The sequence below is a fragment of the Aspergillus aculeatinus genome (assembly GCF_003184765.1).
Source record: "Aspergillus aculeatinus CBS 121060 unplaced genomic scaffold BO66scaffold_17, whole genome shotgun sequence".
Lineage (NCBI taxonomy): Eukaryota > Fungi > Ascomycota > Eurotiomycetes > Eurotiales > Aspergillaceae > Aspergillus > Aspergillus aculeatinus.
Genome location: NW_020291486.1, coordinates 125648 through 143793, shown reverse-complemented (window position 1 = coordinate 143793; position 18146 = coordinate 125648). Strand labels below are relative to the sequence as shown.

Genomic DNA, 18146 nt, shown 5'->3' with positions numbered 1-18146 from the left:
ATGCGTGATGACGGGATGGATCGACCGGGGTAGACGAGGTTAGCGCTAAAGCTCCGTCTATCACTGGCTGCATCGAGCCCTAACCATGCAGATAAGCTGCGCCGCCAGCTTGGCCTTGGACGACAATTCGATGGACGTAAGGCCTGTCAGTGTCGTTATCGCGCCTATAAGCTTCGTTCGCATGAGCTGTTGCCGCCCATAACTCGACCAGTTGCCCTGATAAAGACTCAACCCTCGAATCTCTTTCCTAGATAAGCTAATTAAATATTCTCCATCTTCTCAATATGCTTCTGGCACCACGACAATGCCTCTTCCTCACCGCAGCAGGCTGCATTCTCTTGATCGTAGTCACCTCGTATCGATATTCCCCGATCGCGCCCTCTAGAAAGCTAGAATACTCAGCTTCACCCTCGTCTGATGCTTCACCAGTCAGCGACGCAGCCAACTCGACATTGGGCGTAAGCCTTCCTTCTCCGATACACAAGACCAGTGGATGTTAACCGCAGACCAGTTCCAAGCGATCTTCGCCCTCTCCGCCGGCCCCTCCTGGCGAACACGAGGCCTCCTCGCCGCCGCCAACCTGACCGGACTAGAAATCACCCTCCCACCCCAGCCCCCCATCCCCGCCGCCCTAGTCACCGCATTCCAAGCCCTAGGCGACAGCACGCAGCACCCAACCCAAGGCGCCAGCAAAGCCTGGCTCGCGCACCTCGACCTCATCAAACACATCCACCAATCCCGTCTGGACACCGCCCTGATCCTCGAAGACGACGTCGACTGGGACCGGGCCCTGCGCGCCCAAACCCCGCGGATCGCCGCCGCGGTCCGCAACCTCACCCACGTCTCACCCCCCGCGGACAACGACAACGCGCCCTACGGCCGGGCCTGGGACCTCCTCTGGCTCGGCCACTGCGGCGAGTACTGGGAGGACAGCATCGAGACCGTGGTCTTCGACGACCCCACCGCCATTCCGCACGCGCAGTACTCCGGCTGGGCGAGGGAGTATATCGCGCGGTTGCCCGACCGACGGCGGGCGGTGTATCGGTCGTACAACCCGGTGTGCTCGTTCGCGTACGCGCTGTCCCGCGACGGGGCGCGGAAGGTGCTCGAGTTGGTCGGGGGCGGTGGGGATGAGGCTTTCGATATCGCGGTCATGCATCACTGTCGTGCGGGGAGGCTGGGGTGTCTGTCTGTCGTGCCGGAGGTGGTGCATCAGTATTTCCCGGCGGAGCGGTACGGGGTTAAGAGCTTGGTGGATCTGGGGAATGGGGAGGTGGATGGGCCGGGGGAGGGGGGAAAGGATGGGGAGGACTTTGAGGCGGTGATGGGTTCGACAGAGAATATTCTGGAGAGTGCCAGGTGTTGGGCTTTGTGGCGGCAGACGTGTTTGAGGCAGTAGATGTGAGGACTGGATATGGAATGTGGATGGATGGACAGCTGTTTGGTGTGGGGAAAAGAGAGGTCGGACCCGCGGGGTTCACACTGCCCCTGGCGCATCTCGGAGTTGACCTCCGATAATTTATGCGAGTAGCGCTGTGCCATGTATATTATGGAATTCGAATAGTGGTTGTATATTACGTGTTTTTGATTACTCTCGGGGTGGAACGCGTGTGAGTGCTGAACAATTGCGAAGAAACGCCCTTGCGGGCGGTGAAACAGATATATATGTAGACCCCCCGAGGTTTGACCACAGTTGGCCAAAACAGACGAGAGGATTTTCCTGCGGAAGTGGACACTTCCTGTGCACCGGCCCAAGTCTTTAAGAAGCAGTGACTGAATTTAGAGACAGTGAAGAAGGGTAGAGGGTAATCATGTGCAGGTAAATTATGTTTCTGTCCTGGGGTTGATGACTGCTGTTGGGAGGTGACTACATCTACAATGCAAGGATATGAACCTCAAAGTTGATGCCGATGTCACAACAACAGGTGCTGTGGTCTAGTGGTATGACGTCACGTTGTGGCCGTGCCAGCCCCGGTTCGATTCCGGGCAGCGCCACTTTCTTTTTAGGGTTGTTTTTGTCTGGCTGGTTAAATTCACTGAATGTAGATGTGCCTGTGAGTAAACAAACCCAAGATCTATAACCCCACCAAATCAATCCCCAAACGGGTTCTCAAACCCCAACGCCTCGCCCACATTGCAATAGAGCTCGGCCGGCATCGGCCAGAAGCGCAACTCCATCCCCTGCACAATCGCCCGCTCCCTCTCATCCAACGCCGTGAAATACCACTCCTCCACGCAGTAAAGCAAGTCCCGCATCTCCTCGTCGAACAAAGCATTGATCGGTCGCCCGGCGCGCTGGACCTCCACCTGGAAGCAATACGCCGGTTCACCCCACGGCTGCTCCTGGCCCGTTTCTATAAACAACCCAGCCCTCCCAGGACGCCACGGTTCATCATCAAAACCCTCCTCCTCCTCCTCCCTCTCAGCGCCCAAATCCCTGACCAACCCCTCCATCTCAGGAATCGTGCCCTCCCGCACAGCCCACAGCCAATGCATCGACCGCTCCACGGCCCAGTCCGCGAACGCCGGGTAATCAAGCGCCGCATTCTCGGGACACAGCTCGTACTGCTCCGCGAACTCATCGACAACAAAGTACCGCCCGGCCTCCGCAAGGAGGCGCAAGCGGTCGGTCAACGCACTGATCGTGCGCGCGACATGATCGAGCCGGGCGCGCACCGCCGACGCCACGACCGGCCCATCGCACAAAGCATGGGGGCTCGTGAACTCGTACCCGCCGTCCGCGGGGGCCGCCATCCCCACGAACCACGGACGGTACCGATCCTTGGCCGCCTCGCTGCGGATCAGCGCGGCTGTCTCCTCGGGCGTGCGCCGCCCCAGCGCGACCAGCAGCGCCGCCTCCCACTGTCGGCGCTGGGCGCGCCAAGCCCGCAGCCGGGCGTGGTAGGCGTCCGCCGCGGCGGTGAGTTTGGTCCGGTAGTCGCGCAGGGAGTTGCGGGCGACGGAGAGGCAGGTCCGGGGGTCGGTGAAGGGCGGGTAAAGGACGACGTCGTCTGCGGGCAGGGCCTCGCCGCCGGACTGGAGGAGGGTGTAGGTGCTGGACCGGGTGTTGGGCGCCAGGTAGACGGGCTCGTAGGCTTGGTTGGTCAGGTAGTGGGCGTCGAGTCGGTGCGGGCGCAGGTCGCGGCTTAGGCCGACGCGGATGCGTTGGGGTGACAGGTCGTCGAAGGCGGGGATTGCTGGTGGTAGGGGGGAGGTGCGCCAGGTGAGGAATTCGTTTAGGGTTATGTGGGCTTGGTGGGGGAGGAGGCGGATTGGGCTGATGGGGAGGGAGTTGGTGGGGAGTTTGTCGTTGGGGTCGTTGGCGGGTTTGTCCGGGGTGACTCGTTTCGGGGCTCTGGATGAGCTGGTTGTTGAAGAGGGCCGCTTGCCTGCCATTTTGATATGCGAGATTACCAACGATTGTAATTGTTGAAGCAGGCGGATGGTGGACACGGAGGTGTTGTTGCGCTGAGAAGGACTTTAGGCTTGTGAGAGGAGATGGTGGATTGCGATTTCAATATTGCTGGAGAGAAGAGTCAGAGGGGAGCGCAGGTGTCTGGAACCAAACTGTATGTAAGATATAAGTGAGAGGATTATGACGAGAATCAGAGCAACGAAAAGAAAGACGCGAACCAGCAGATGAAGCCTGGGTGAAGAACGGCTGTTTCGACTCGAGAAGAAGTGAGATCTCGACGTGCTCTTTTCTTGACCCTAATAGTTCAGCCCGGAGAAAGCCCCTGATGCCCATCAGGCTCTGGGGGATACATTGTGGGAAGCGAAAGAGTATAAAGGCAGAGATTACAGATCAAGCCTGACGACCACGCTGATCTCGATCATGAGATGCCTTGTCTATTCGCAACAGTCAACAAGTCATCTGAGCCCTGACTATGCGAGTGATGCAATGGGCAACGATGCGAGAAAAGACACTAATTCATCTAGTAAGCTACCACTATAAACAAACGACAAGTATAGACGTGGCTGATGCATCCACCAGGCCGAACACGGAACGAGCAGAAGCAGGATCAATCTCAAACAATGGTATAGTACAGCACCGCGACTAGCATCCACAACATAAGCATTCCACGATCTCGAAGCAGCACTCGCAGGCCTCCTCGCAGAGAAAACAACAGCACATGGTCAGAAGACTGAGAGCAGTTAGCCAAAGTCAGGTCCGCTCGGGTCCAGGTCAGCACATACCAGGTGGTGAGACACCCACGGTCCTTGGACTGCGACTGCTCTTGCGGGGGAGCATACTGCATTTGCTGGGGAGGTGGGTATTGACCCCCGGGAGGTGGGTAACTAGAAAGATCTCATTAGTAACAGATTCGCCTAGTAGACTCGGCTGCTCCTCTGCTAACGTACTATCCCTGTGGTGGAGGTGGCTGTTGTTGTTGACCGTAGTATGACATGGTGGGTTTTATGGGGGGGATGTGAGCACCGACAACAGGAAAAAAGCTGGGACTGAGCCGGGGGGATGGGCAAAGGGCAGTTAGCCCGCCTATTATTATAATTCAAACAAGCCCGGACAGCCTAGGCAGAAGGGATTGGCATTTGCCCAAGTCAGCCCTGCCGAGAGGAGAAATCAAACTGGTTTCTCTTGGCCCTGCGGTTGTCGCTGGGGGGTGGTTCCACCCTCCCGGTTGCCATTGGGCCCAGGGACAGGGTAATCGTCGACAGGAATCAATAGTCGGCAGCCGATGTGACGGAAAGAGGAGGTTCAGTCATCCTCAATGGCAGCGTTGGCGCGTGGGGAGGTTACACGTTGGGAGTCCCAGAATAGATAGGTAACACCACACGCCTAGTCTCGAACTGCTTTGGGGGCGCTTGCATTGTGATCGTGGCGGCTGGGAAAAAGTCGGCTTATGCGACACCGACTGAACAGATCAGCCATCGGGGTGCATGAAGTGGATTTGTGCCAATGCTCTATGGTCTTTGCCAAGCAGCCCTCAGCAGTCCTGAGGGTCTCCAGGGTCATGGGAGCGAGATTGGATGAAGACCGTCAGAAACGCCAAGACTGGCGCTTCGCCCCTTAAGGCTGGACTGGAGGAAGACATGTTCCGCCCCTCTTCAAGCGCCAATTGGCAATGCAGCCAAGAAGGACTTGCTGTCTCGAGTGTTGCATCTTGCATGCAGAAATAGTGCTGCCTAGTAGATAAGATGATTTGTACGAGAGGCATGACTATTTGCCACCATACATCAACTTGGGCTTGTAGCTCAGTGGTAGAGCGCTCGCTTCGCATGCGAGAGGTCAGGGGTTCGATTCCCCCCAAGTCCAATCTTTTTGGCCCCGCGTTTCCTTTTGGGCTTCATTCTCGGCTGCAGTGCTGTTTAGCGACTGGGCCAATAGTGTTGTGGTCTGGGGCCGTTTGCCGCCTTCCAGAAACGACTTGGTGGGCGTCTCTCTACGGCCAGCCTTATTCTAATGTACATCTTTGTTGCCAAGTGACTTCTAGAGCTATGTACAATCCAGGGACTTTCAAGACCCCGTAGCCACGCTGACTGCATATCACAACCAAGGTCGCCACGGAAGGACGGACCCAGTGTGAAGACATCACCCGCGACAGCAACGCGATATGCATCGATGAACCTCAGTACAACCATCCACAACGGGCACGTGGCTTGAGAGGCCGCACATACCATCAGCTTCGGACCGTCAATCCGTGCTACTCACCCTAGCCAATCCGCTGCTTTCGCCTCACCCAAACCTCCTGCTCGGCAGGCCCTGCGGCCCCCTCCTTCGACGCCGGGGGATCCCGCAATTGCACCTCCCAGACCTTCAGCTTGTAGTTGCCACGGTCCGCCTGCCCCGAGAACAGATCGAACGACCACCCGTGCTTGGGACAGTTGATGCCCGCGCTGAGAGTGATGCCGAAGTCCTCGATATCAAAGACGCTGCCCCAGGATAGTGGATACAGGGCGTGAGGGCATTGCTGGGGGTATATATGCATCAATGCTTGCTGGTCTACACAAAACTCATAGCATCTAGAATAAAGAAGGCTTACATGGTCAATAGCATGGAGTTTGCCCTTGTACCGAAAGACGAGGACCTGTTCGTTGATGTTGCCCGGCATGTCCAGGTCCGCCTCGACGGGGGTGTCGGACGGGCACTCGTCCGTGGTGGCCGTGGTGGGGACATGGAATGCCTTGCAGCTGGCCTTGATCCGCGACTTGGCATCTTCGGAGTCGACGTCTGGGAAGTCGGATGCGAGGCCGACCTTGCGCCAGGTGGCTGCTGTCTGTGATGGTCGATGGAAGGGGTTCATTGCCGGTATGGGATGGGAGTATAGTTGGGAAAGTGACAATTGAAGTCGATGTGACTCGCTCGCTTTTTCGCGCCTGCGGGGGGGGGGGGGGGAATTTGCGAAGGGCGATTAGTCATCCAGCTCAAGTGTTTCTCCGCACCCCACATTAATTTCCCCAGCGCAAGAGGGCTGTCGCATTCCTACGGTGGTGTGCGGGTTGGATCCAATTGAGACTCAATTCGAAGCCGGGCATGGCTAGTTCCACTGTAGCAATTGCAAATACTTTTTCGTTCGATACACACATATAGCACAGGTCCGGTCTGGAGACGGAAATCACAAAATAAAGCCGGGGCAACCAGACCATTCGCTATCAAAATCAACCCTAAAACAAAAGAACATCCAAAGAGCCACTCAACCTGACATAATTTGTCATCTTTCAAGAGTCAACGGACAAGACAAGCACACCGCTCAGCCGATGCTCAGACACATGCCGTCCTTGAGCGCCTTGATCATATCCTTGGTCAAGGGATCCTTCTTGTTGAAGCTCTGCGCCTTGCGCTCGGCGGGCGAGTAGGTGGTGATATCGAGGGAGTCCCCACCGATCGCCGCCTTGCCCCGGCTGCCCGCCCCATAGGCGGTGGCCTTGTTCTTGCGCTCGTACGCCTTGAAGCCCGTCGCCCAGCCCCAGGGATCCTGGGCGGCTGCGGGGAGTTCCACGTTCTGCTCCTCGGCCTCCTCCTCGGCCTCAGCGATGATGTCGGCGATGTTCGACGGCCCGTACATGGTGATGTTGTGCTTGGCGCCGTAGGCGAGCAGATACGGCACGAAGTGCTCCCCGGCGTAGGCCTTCTTCTTCTTATTCTTCTTCATCCCCTCTGGCGCCTCGATGAACCCGTCGGAGCGCATGGCGTCGGCTTCCCGCGCGACCATCCCCATGACCCAGCCGAGGTTGCGCACGTGGGCCAACTGACCCTGTTTCTCGAGCTCGGCCAGCATGCTCAGGAACATCAGCTCGAGGATGATCATGGTCTCCCGGAAGAGGTCGCCGTCGTCAATTATGGCAATGGATTAGCACCGCCCATGGCACTTGTATCAGCAGAGAGTGAGTCATACCCAATCATGGGGTCGAGCGAGTCGGTGTTGAACAGCAGGGCGAGCGCCTCGCAGATGGCCCACTGCTCCTTCCAGTTGCCGGCGGCCTCGTGGAAGTCGAGCAGCACGTTCTGGGCCACCTCGATGGCGCCGTAGCCGGCGTGGTCGTTGAAGGTGTACATGTCGAAGGCATCCGGGTTGCGCAGATTCAGCATGTCCTGGTAGGTGTTCAAGCGCTGCATGCCGGCGCGCGAGATGGTCCAGCGGTGGTCGGGGTGCTCGGCCGCCGGCTTGCGACACATGCAGCTCTCGCCCGCGTCGCAGTCGGTCGCGGGCTCGTCGTTCTCGTTCTCGCTGTCCTCCTCCTCGTCGTCTTCGTCCTCTTCCGCCCCGGGGACCCGGCAGATGCAGACAAACTCGTAGGGGTTGGGCTTCTCTTTGAGGAAGAGGTGGTAGGCGACATCGGCGTTGCCGGAAGCGGAGACCGCGGCCCAGCGCTTGTTGCGCGGGATGTTGGTTGTTTCGGATGCCATTGTGTGAGGGAAGTGAGGTGGGATGAGATGAGCTGTGGAAGGAATGGAATATAGGATGAGAAATGGGAATTGGGGGGGGTGGGTGGTAAAAATAAGGGAAAAGAAGAGTTTGGATGTGTTGAATGTGATGGATCAAATTCCACCCATGATAAGATAAGTTATGCGTGTTTGTTTGTCCCAACGCGCGGGGCGCGTTGTTTGCTTCGGGTAAGAAACCTCAGCACCGTTAAGGTAATGTTACTGTCCATTACTCATGATTATTGCCACTGCTGCCGTGTCTCTACATCATGCACTCTTTCTGAAGCAGAATCATTTGTGCCGGAACTGACTTTGTGGCAAAAGTACAGTACAGGTAAGGAAGTCTTTGACAGGCATGTCATGGGTGGAGCGCTATGTGGGCCCCTGTCAGATCACCTTCCTCAACTGTACAGTACGTACAGTACACGATATGCATCCCTCCTACCTGTCGATCAATGGCCTCGGAAAGACCGAGAGGAGACTACAATCAATTTCAACCGTGATATTGAAGGAGAGATGTGAATGGAAGGACAAGGACACTGCAGAAGGAGGTCCGATTAGGTAAGCTGGCTCTTTGCGCACGGCCAATCATGTCACGAGAACTCATTTCCTCAGCTTTGACTGCCTGCACACTTCCAGCTGAAGAACAACCACTGAAGAGCCAGGGATGTATGTTTTGGAAAATATCGAGATTGCTTGTCTCATGACACAAATCACTGTTGAGGCTTATTGGTGTGTGGCCAAGTAAGCGGATGTACTGTACTGTGCAGCAATGCTACCCAGTACCTCACTTATCTCCGACCCAGCTGCACAGCACACCATCAGATACCCAATGATCAAGAGCGATGGATGCTTCGAAACTACGGACCTAAAGGCATATTGCTCTGAGATGATACTACGTCAAGCAATACAGCGCAGCGGTTCGAACTAAAGACCTTAGCAAATGAAAACATATGGACCGAACAGCAAACGGCCGTGTATATCAACTAATTCTCCAGAAGAAAAGATTCGGCAAGCATAAGATACCAGAGCTATGAATTCAAAACTGATAACTTGATCACTGCATCGAAACTGGTTTCCAACCGCCCGTGAGTGCCTGGCAGCGACCCGTCTGACAGACACAATTTCTACTGTGCAATCAGCTGAGCAATGTCTACATCCTGTTTGTACGTGCAGTCAGCATCCAGTCAGTGCAGTCATAGGCGGAAAATGCCACCATACCTTCTCGTTGAAATCGTCTCGTCCCGTGTAATACTGACCTAGGGACTCATAGGTCATCCTCGGCATACCAGGAACCAAAGCAAGGTCCCACCCCGCAGATATCGCAGCTGCATCACCGCCCCCGCGCACCATCTCTGCAAGCTGCACATCCGACGGCACGTTGAATGCAAAGCGCTGCAGAATTTCTTCTTTCTGCTCTACGGAGCCCCGCACCCAGTCCAAATAATGTGGCTTGTTCGGCTCGTCCGTCTCCTGTCGACCCCCACGACGCGAGACATTATCCGCGACCAGCACGGACTTACCCGGCTTCAGCAGCCCCAGATTCTCGGCCAGCCAGAGATCAGGAAGATAGCGATCCTTGAAGTGATCGAGGAAGAGGACGTCAATGCCATCGTCGAACACCCCTTGCCTCGTCAGCCGGGCCAGAGACAAATGCGCCGGGGCCACCAGCAGGGTGATAAAATCCTTCAACCCGGCCAAGTCGATCAGGAGACTTGCAATGGCCGCGTTGACGGGGTTGATCTCTAGACTGAAATAGTGCTGGCCTCCGGCTTGGCGCACCGCGTGGCCGAAAAGAATGGTCGAATATCCGACGTACCCGCCAAGCTCGACCATGATTTGCGGCTTTCGCTCGGCAATAAGCGAGGAGACCACGGCGCCTTTCTCCGGGCCAATGTGAATCAGATGGGATTGTTCTCGGGCGAACCGGTCAATCTCTGCCAAGACTGCTGCCGGGTTGCCACGGAGGGAGGTCTCCAGATGAGGCAGGGAGAAGATGCGTTGCAGGAGAACGAGCTCGCGGCCGTCCTGTTTCCACGCAACTATTTAGCTCCTGCTGCTTTACTGTGATTGGGAGGTAGGTGGCATACTTCACGGTTATACCTGGGATTCCCCATCTCGGATGTTAGGATATTATGCTTTATGCTTTATGCTTAAGATCGAAGAGATTGTCATGCGAAAAAAAAAGTTGGTTACGTGCCTGATGCATTCTGGACCACCGCCGACCATTTTATCCCCGGAACGCCCGCCCTGATATCCATGGACCAAGGATTGTATGATTTCTATCAGATTACCGCCGAAGTCCGAGGTCTTGGCTCTCGCAAGCCGGTACTGAATCGGGGCTAGTGTGGCGGTAGAAGCCCGATGGAACCGGGTAGGGCTCAAGCCAAGCCCTAATCAGATACATTCTTTCGCAGTCGCCTTCCTACGACAATCAGATTAAATAAGCGCCGAGCCATGGCGATTTTGATAATCTGATCATCTGATAAACTCTGTTTCTTCGCCATCGTTTGCATGCATTCAACTCAGCCTCGTCGAGATGGTTTTTCCAGGCAAGCTAAGCTCCGGCTGCGTTCTCTGTCGCAAGCGCAAGGTCAAGGTACGAGGGAACTTGCTCTCTGTTGCTCCAAATGTCTCTGCAATAGTTGTACGTATACTGACAACCAAGTACAGTGCGATGAAGGCAAGCCAGGCTGTCAGCGCTGCAGCACGCACGGGGTCTCTTGTCCGGGCTATCCCGACTCCTTCGCTTTCCGGGGATATGAGCTTGCGCAGGGAAGCACTGCCGGGAAGTTGAAAGTCGTCCGAAACGCGAGGTCATCTCCCTCTAGCCCACATGAGCCGAAGCAGAAGAAGGTCGACCCCGCAAAGATGCAGCCAAGAAGCACGATTGCTTCAATCATTCCAGAGGACAGCGAGCTGATGTCACTATGCTACTTTCACCACCATCATGTACTGAGAGTCCAGCGATCGCCCTGCGAGGGCCATCTGGCCTTCTTCCCGGACCTCTTCAAAGAGCGGGGCAACGATCCGTGCTTCAAGCATGCCGTTCTCTCGGTGTCCTACCTGACGCTCTTCCACAGGGCGCGGGTGCCCAAGTTCCAGATCAATGCACGAAGGCACTATGGTCTGGCCTTGCGGCTGTTGAATCAGGCACTGAGCTTCAGCCAGGCGCAAGTACGCGATGAGATATTTGCCGCCTCGTTGTTCTTGAGCATGTTCTCGGTAGGAAGGCCTGACAAGGATATACAACGAACACTCATATCGAGCGTGACTAACCGAGGACCTGGCTAGGATCTGAGCGGGGAGGGTGCGACGACAGGATCCCTGAACCCCCACATCCCCGGCATCTACTCTCTCATGCAACTGCGCGGCATCCCATCAAGAAGCAACAAGTATAGCCGGCGCCTATGCGGCTGGGCATACACCCAAATGGTGAGTACCAGCACGCCCTCCCGCTGCAACCAACAGAGCGCGCCCTAAGCCCACCCCGCAGCAAGTGCAGGCGATGATCCGCCGGGAATTCCGATATGCCTGCATGCCGCCCTCCTTCGACGGGATCACGCACCCGTGCACCGTGATCCGCTCCTCGATCCTGACAGGCAAACTCTCCGACTTCTGCATGCAGGCCACCGACGCTCGTCGGCGCACGAGCCCCTCGTCCCCAATCCACGCCGACACCCTGCACGCGCTGCTGGTCCAGGCGTGCACCCTGCTGATCGAGCTCCACAACTGGCAAGCCACCATCCCCAACCACTGGCGCAATCAATACGAGAATCCTACCCCCACACCCACCCCAACACCCTCGCCGCTCTCCGAGCACCACCACACCGCCGCCGATTCCCGCAGTACGTCCGAGTCTCGTGCGCGGGATCCGTGGACCACCTGCTTCCTGGCCGGGGTGCAGGCGGCGCAGATCTCGTTCTACCAGCAGTTCCTCGACTGTTGGGAGGAGTGGTGCTTCCTGCAGGGCCGACACGCCTCCCTACCCGAGTTGGCGGTGCTGGGGCTCCCGGATGATCCGGCCATGTTCCTGCTGGATGGGATCGCGTATCTGGTGGAGGTGATCTGCGCGACGGTCACGAGTACGCTTGGCGGTCTCGATGTAGAGGCATGCCACCGGTTTCGGCTGCATGAGCATGCCAAGCTGGCCAACGGGTATACGCTGCTCTGGCCGATGTGGGTGGTTGTCAACTGCCCCTTCGCCGACCCGGATCAGATCATGCTCTGTCGGGCGGCGATTGAGTGTGTGGGGTCCACCATGGGGTACAAGCTGGCCTTGCATTTGATTCAGCCGGGCCGTGGGGGGTGGGCTGACTGCTGACTGAAGCATGAGTCTCACCGGTCGAGAAGATGAACAGCATCCTACCGGATACCTGACTGGTTGCTTGTGCGCCCGACTCGGCGGCCTGGAGAAATGTTAACTGGATTCTAACCATACTGCTAGACTGGTCCAGTGAGCAGACTCCGAGGCTAGCTGACGACATTGCTTAGGCCCATCGTCTCCGAGGAGGGGCCACTTTCCCTCAAAAACAGACCACATCAAGATCCGAGGCAATAATTGTTCGGCCGGATTGGGGAATGAACCGGCCAATGCCTGCCCGCTTCGTCTACGCATCTCCCCACTCAATCGTGTGGCAAGATAAGATCCATCTGCAGCCCCACAACCAGCCAAGCAACGGCAGGGGTATTTCCTCATTCGCTGCACGAACATAGGGAGGAGCCTCGACCGGCCAAGCGCCCAGGCTTTGTTCACCAAGCCAAGATCGGGACTCCAGTCAGAAAGGCCCAAAGGTGTAGCCTACGCCAAGCTAACTGACCTCGACCCCAACACGCAGTAGTCCCCCTTTGAGCATGTCTTTTACCAAAATACGACCGCAGCTCAGTACGATAGAGGGAAGTATTATCCGCCCAGACCGACAAGGCAACCAGCCGTGGAAAATGGAGTTTTCTACAATCTGCTTTGATATACAGGAAACACGATCGCCGTCCTCGAAGGGATCAATCACAATGAATCCGCCACAATTTCCGATTCGCATTGTTTTGATACGCGGTGCGGGTATGCAGCATGGCCGTGTTGTCGTTGACAAGCACATCGCCCACCTCCCAGGCGAGCCGCAGACACACCCGGAAGTCATACAGGAGCCGGTCGATGACGGGGATCAGCCGGGCGCCGCCGTCCGCGGCGTTCTCGATCCTCACCACGCAGGTGGAGAGCTTGGTCTTGCTGGCGTCCCACGGCTGGTGCCAGCACAGACAGGGGCGGCCGGTCACCGGGTGCGTGACCAGCAAGGGCAGCTGGTGGATCTGGGCGTCCCAGAAGCCGTCGTTGTCAATGCCCCAAGTCAGGGTTTGCAGCTGGTCGACGGTCCAGGGGTGGGGTAGGTGGCGGAGGAGCAGCCGGGAGCTGGCGAAGAGGACGAACCCGTCGTTGGGGGAGGTAACCTGGCAGGTGAAGAACTGGTACCGGGGAAAGGCCCGGCGCCGCTCGGTCGCCCCGGTGACCGGGTCGATGACGTGCTCGAACTTGAACATCCCGTCGAAGTGCATCGGCATCGCCTCGCTCGACTCGACGTTGTTGTTCAGCTTGTCCACCCGCTTCGAGTCCTTGACCTTCTTGATGATCCCGTGCGTCCACGGCAGGACCTGCCCCAGCGTCTTGGCGGATTCGATGAAGACGGCCTCATCCTCGGTGCGGCCGAATCCCCGGCAGAGGACTGGGGAGAAGTGGTGGGAGAGCTGGCGGACCTTGCGCATGGGAATGGACTGGATGGTAGGGGCAGGCGCACCATTCTCCATGGTGGGACGGATCACGAGCCCACAGGGGTAGAGATGCTCGAACTGCACTCTTAGCCCGTCTTGCGTCTAGTCGAAAAGCTCCGAGCGCTCCCGGCAGCAATACGGCCGGCCGTCCTTGTAGACGAGCTCGTGGGTGTCGCGCACCTGGTCGGCGTGCGCGGTTCGGTAGGCGCCATCCAGCCCGACCACGACGCAGACATGCCACGGCGTGTGGCCGATCGAGCGCATCTCATCCTGTGGAAGCAGGGAGATGGACAGCTTGTGGCTGGCCGTCGACTCGTGGATGGAGAGGCGCACATAGTCCCCGCGCTGAGCCTTGATGGCGGAGGCGTAGATCTGCCCGCGCGCAAGCATGCGCCGCGCCGTCTGCGAGATCTCCTCGGCCCGCGCCGGTCTATACTTGGCCAGCCTCGGGCGATGGGCTAAATCCTTGGTCAGGAATTTGATGTACACTCGATACGTGAGGAGGAGGTCCATGTCCGCTTTGATGGCCTCCCGGGGGTCGAAAGCGAGGTCCTGTAAGCGCAGGGTGAGCTCGCGGCGCAGGCAGGATGCATGCGCCACGTAGAACTCTTTCGTGGATCCGGGATGCTCCAGCAGGTCGGCCAGTCGAATGAATCGAATGTGAGCCAGGTTCTGGTCCACGGCAATCTGGCGCAATGCTTCGCCATAGTCCCAAACCACTTCATCGGGGACCCCGAGGATGTCTAGTACTTGTTAGTTGGGCGAAGATTAACCTAAATCATAGAAAGGAAATAAACCTACCGTTATATACAAGACCGTCCGAAGAAATATGTACCTCTACCCCCGGCGAATATATTTGGGTGATGTTCAGGCAAAGCCCGTTCAGATGTTGCAAGGCCAACTCCTTCCCAAGATCGGGGAGCACACCGAGGGTTTTATCCTGGTAGTTTGGACTTGAAAGAAAACGCAGGCAGAAACATTCGAACAGGCTCTTGCTTCTGCACAAAGTTCGTGATTGTCGGGAGGAAGCCTTCCACATCCTCCTACGACATGGGTCCACCCCTCTGGCAATTGACGGTGTAGTCGGCTAGGATTTGCAAGATTGCCTCCGCTACATCTCTTGCTAGGCTGTCGTCGCTCTCCTCTTTCACTGTACACATCATGCGCCATCCTTGTTGCAAAAGAACGGGGAACAGACTGACCATCTGTGACATTAGCCTCGATGAATCCATCTTTTGAGAGCTTCCACAGCCCCAGCTGTGTCTTGTTTGGCTTCAATGTGCAGGGTCTCGTTAGCCAGGGCATTCGGCGAAGTGCCTGAATTAGCGTTCTGGTGGCTGCTGCGAGGCGGCGGATACCGGGGGGTGGCGGATGGAACAAGCATTTCAGGAGGAAATTCTGGATGGGCTGGGACTGGTATCTTCCGATGGAGCTAACAGAATCTCTCTTAAATGCAGAGATGAGAACATTGCTATTGATTTTGCCGGCCTTGAATCAGATGTCAAAAGGGGGTCTGGGCAAGTCATCCCACAAGCTGTGGCTAGCCTCTTATAACGAATGAGGACGTTCTCTGGCGAAGAACAGGCTACCGGAGCATGAGCCAGGACATCAGACAGTGCGACAGTCAATGTTCCCTGCCATGTCACCACTGGCCAAGAGCCCTAACTTCCCGCCTCCCGACGTTAACCGTCATGAGTTGAGCTTAGATTAGGCCAAGTTATTCGATAGAGAAAAGCGCAAACAGTACAACGCCGCCACGCTTCCGGATGCGGTCGAGAAGTTCAATGCTTTCATCATCGATCATGTCTCTACAGGTACTGCGCTGGCCATTGCGAAGAGTAACTGGGCTCTGTCCATCGGCCAGCGCCCGTTTGTGGCCTATGGCGTCACATGTGGCATCACGTTCGCCTACGGCGGGGGGCGGTCTTTGGAAAGATTGCCGGCGAGGTGGCGGCTCAGAGGGCGAAGACAGTCCGTGGCTGAGTAGTTGCCTATTGTCTATACTTTAATCAATGCGGAATCTATTCTCGATGCTCCCAGGACATGATTAGATAATACTGGAGTAAGCGTAGCTTCTTGCAGGTGGGATTCTGTATGATCAGTGCAGGTGGCGTGTTGCCCCTGAAGACAATTGTGGCGGCATAGGGTTATCTCCAGCGAGGCCCTAAGGCCGTCTGTCCCAATCGCGCCCTGGTGTCTTCCAGTACGCAAAGCCAAGCTATATGAGTATAAACACTGCCAAGGAGAATTTAAATAAAGTAGCAGAGATCGAGGGAGCGGCAGCTGGACTTCACGATTGCGTATGAGAGGGATCTGCATGAGATGAGTCGATTCTCAGAGATCTGTGGGGCAGATCCACCCAGCATGACTCGCTGTTTGCGCGGTAACCACCATTTGTTATCAGCTGAACTACGGAGACCCTACCATTGATTGATTCATCAGATGACGTTTAGATTGCAGATCTAATCCATTTTTAGCTCGAGCTGAAAACTACAGACCATACTGAGTAGTAAGACGAGCCGGTCAGCTCCCGACAATGGGGAAAGACCCACGAGCTGAGAACTTTACTCAGTCGTATCGCCCACCCAGCCCCTCCACCAAAGCCGATGTGATAAGACGACAACAAGATTGATCCACATAGCGTGGCTGGGCTAAGCCGCAGCTGAAAGCTTACGCTGTATTCCCCAAATGCTTCTATAAACTGAGCTTCAGGCCACGTTTCTGCTTCGGCTTGTTGCCAGCTTCCCAGCATATCCATCAACCCCAAGACCAAGACCATATCTAAGATCTCTATCAATCAAGACCAAATTCGAAGCCTAATACTGCCACAAAATGCCTATCAAAGTCCTTGAAGAGTACGCCTGGGCTCATCCTCCCCTCCATTTCCTCGCCGATGACTGACCTCCGTCTCGTCTTCTAGTCCCGGCGAAGTAATCGAGGCGATCAACGAAACCCCGAAGTCCGTCGTGGTACATTACTGGGCTCCGTGGATGGGACCCGAAACGCCTTTCCTTCCAGTTTTCTTGGAGGCGGATGAGAACCGGGGAGATGAGATTGACTTGGTCATTGTGAACAGTGGGTTCATTCTCCCGCCGCATTCACCCGACGAGATGCCCTTGACGGTTCTCTACAAGGGCGGGGAGGAGGTGGAGACTGCACCCTTCGATCCCATCCAAATCCAGCAGCTTATTGATAATGCGTGAGGGAATAGGGACCGGAAGGTCGTGTTGTGCGTGAATTGAATCTTAGTTTTTCTCTCAAGGATATTGCATTTCATTCCAAAAACACATTCAAGGAATACACCTATGGTTCGGCTTCAGTAATACAGGGAACCAGCTCCGTATTCACATCACAGCGCTGAATTAGCCCTCGGCTCACAAAGGGGGAAAGCCCTATGCCGAGGCCAGTAAAGAGGAGCACGGACATAAAAAGGCAGGAAAGGAAAAAGCAGCCAGCCGGGCAGAAGAAGAAAGCCTGATCAATTGCGATCGGAGTCAGTATTGATCAGCGCGAAGCCGAGCTTGTCAATCTCGTCTGCCGCCCTGCCCTGAGCGCCAGTGATGTAGCCAGCCGCAAATCGGGGCATTCAGGCGGCTGGCTGAATGCCGCCAAGTGCTGAATGTTCTTGATTGATCAGCTTTACCAGGATGGCTACTCCGTAGAACGAGGATGACGTCGCAAATATTAACTAGCAAGGATGGAGAGTGGAGAGTTCAATCAATCTAAAGCCAAAAACATACAACAGAAGGGATTCGCTGGTGGTCACCCACCCAACTACTAACCTCCCGGCGTGTGGCTTAAGTACGGCTGAGCGGACGGGAAGCCCTGTTTTCCACACCCTGTGGTCGTATGTGCTAAGTTTGTTAGTGATACTAACTATGTAGCTCAAAACAGTTGTGGTATAGCTCCTTTGACTTATCTTTCTCCCACTATGTCAGGGACGACCGGTCACTGCCTTTGGTCGAAAAGACCGCTGCAGAAAAGAGTGCCTTACGCACACGCCGGGGTGCTCATTGATGGAATCGGAACCCCTCCCAAGACCCCACCCTAATGCAACCCCAAAAGTCTTATCTTTCAAGGGATCCGTCGTTCCCGTGAAGAGGACGATCCTTCATATGTGGACATCGATAAGGATAAGGATCGAGACTGGTCCGGATTCGATCGAACCGTGTTAGCATACTAAGTATTCTCCCAGGGCTATGCAGTTATCATCTCTACGTGCTTCAACTTCCCTGCAACAATCTGTGCACCAAGGAGCAGCTCGGGTATATCGTCCACTCGTCTGCAGTCGTCTATGGTGCGGCTGGGACATGGCGCATCCTCCTGCAGGGCGAGAGGGACTGCATGTATGTACAGTACCCTCGAGGAGCGCTGCAAAGAGTGGAAGGCAAGTCCGCCCCTTTCGGCGGCTGCAACACCAGTAAAGGCCCTCATCGAATTCGAGGAGTTTGTATCGAAGTCTTGATCCTTGACTTTGTTGGGCAGAAGGTTGCTTAAA

The 18146-nt window shown here is 56.1% G+C and overlaps 9 protein-coding genes and 2 non-coding genes across 11 annotated transcripts; 5 read left to right on the top strand and 6 right to left on the bottom strand.

The window, feature by feature from the left end:
• The first annotated feature begins 278 nt into the window (after positions 1–278).
• BO66DRAFT_347258 (uncharacterized protein) lies at positions 279–1562 on the top strand. The gene is made up of 2 exons (XM_025644612.1): positions 279–458; positions 512–1562. Exons 1-2 carry the CDS (start codon positions 285–287, stop codon positions 1397–1399), a joined length of 1062 nt encoding a protein of 353 aa, XP_025505121.1. The 5' UTR covers positions 279–284; the 3' UTR covers positions 1400–1562.
• A 362-nt stretch (positions 1563–1924) lies between these two features.
• BO66DRAFT_t131 lies at positions 1925–1995 on the top strand. Its single transcript has one exon. It is a non-coding gene; the product is annotated as a tRNA-His (tRNA).
• A 24-nt stretch (positions 1996–2019) lies between these two features.
• BO66DRAFT_390922 (uncharacterized protein) lies at positions 2020–3719 on the bottom strand. Its single transcript, XM_025647129.1, has 2 exons — positions 3634–3719; positions 2020–3523 (listed from the first exon to the last, which is right to left on the bottom strand). Exon 2 carries the CDS (start codon positions 3394–3396, stop codon positions 2092–2094), a length of 1305 nt encoding a protein of 434 aa, XP_025505120.1. The 5' UTR covers positions 3397–3523; positions 3634–3719; the 3' UTR covers positions 2020–2091.
• Positions 3720–4009: 290 nt separating this feature from the next.
• BO66DRAFT_390921 (uncharacterized protein) lies at positions 4010–4299 on the bottom strand. Its single transcript, XM_025647128.1, has one exon. It carries the CDS (start codon positions 4257–4259, stop codon positions 4029–4031), a length of 231 nt encoding a protein of 76 aa, XP_025505119.1. The 5' UTR covers positions 4260–4299; the 3' UTR covers positions 4010–4028.
• A 904-nt stretch (positions 4300–5203) lies between these two features.
• Positions 5204–5275, top strand: BO66DRAFT_t132. The gene has a single exon. It is a non-coding gene; the product is annotated as a tRNA-Ala (tRNA).
• A 123-nt stretch (positions 5276–5398) lies between these two features.
• On the bottom strand, positions 5399–6290 carry BO66DRAFT_470483 (Rieske (2Fe-2S) protein). Its single transcript, XM_025652791.1, has 2 exons — positions 6003–6290; positions 5399–5930 (listed from the first exon to the last, which is right to left on the bottom strand). Exons 1-2 carry the CDS (start codon positions 6261–6263, stop codon positions 5673–5675), a joined length of 519 nt encoding a protein of 172 aa, XP_025505118.1. The 5' UTR covers positions 6264–6290; the 3' UTR covers positions 5399–5672.
• Positions 6291–6710: 420 nt separating this feature from the next.
• On the bottom strand, positions 6711–7549 carry BO66DRAFT_410467 (uncharacterized protein; the record flags this gene model as incomplete). The annotated part of the gene is made up of 2 exons (XM_025649241.1): positions 6711–7239; positions 7356–7549. The coding sequence occupies 2 exons, from the start codon at positions 7547–7549 to the stop codon at positions 6711–6713; spliced, it is 723 nt and encodes a 240-aa protein (XP_025505117.1).
• A 1419-nt stretch (positions 7550–8968) lies between these two features.
• Positions 8969–10006, bottom strand: BO66DRAFT_470480 (O-methyltransferase). The gene is made up of 3 exons (XM_025652790.1): positions 9976–10006; positions 9107–9913; positions 8969–9045 (listed from the first exon to the last, which is right to left on the bottom strand). Exons 1-3 carry the CDS (start codon positions 10000–10002, stop codon positions 9013–9015), a joined length of 867 nt encoding a protein of 288 aa, XP_025505116.1. The 5' UTR covers positions 10003–10006; the 3' UTR covers positions 8969–9012.
• A 418-nt stretch (positions 10007–10424) lies between these two features.
• Positions 10425–12209, top strand: BO66DRAFT_371736 (Zn(II)2Cys6 transcription factor; the record flags this gene model as incomplete). Its single annotated transcript, XM_025645463.1, has 4 exons — positions 10425–10484; positions 10559–11110; positions 11180–11320; positions 11382–12209. 4 exons carry the CDS (start codon positions 10425–10427, stop codon positions 12207–12209), a joined length of 1581 nt encoding a protein of 526 aa, XP_025505115.1.
• Positions 12210–12757: 548 nt separating this feature from the next.
• Positions 12758–15011, bottom strand: BO66DRAFT_448468 (isocyanide synthase family protein). The gene is made up of 4 exons (XM_025651746.1): positions 14696–15011; positions 14450–14601; positions 13829–14391; positions 12758–13750 (listed from the first exon to the last, which is right to left on the bottom strand). Exons 1-4 carry the CDS (start codon positions 14878–14880, stop codon positions 12887–12889), a joined length of 1764 nt encoding a protein of 587 aa, XP_025505114.1. The 5' UTR covers positions 14881–15011; the 3' UTR covers positions 12758–12886.
• Positions 15012–16480: 1469 nt separating this feature from the next.
• On the top strand, positions 16481–16851 carry BO66DRAFT_437311 (uncharacterized protein; the record flags this gene model as incomplete). Its single annotated transcript, XM_025650978.1, has 2 exons — positions 16481–16503; positions 16569–16851. 2 exons carry the CDS (start codon positions 16481–16483, stop codon positions 16849–16851), a joined length of 306 nt encoding a protein of 101 aa, XP_025505113.1.
• Positions 16852–18146: the final 1295 nt, after the last annotated feature.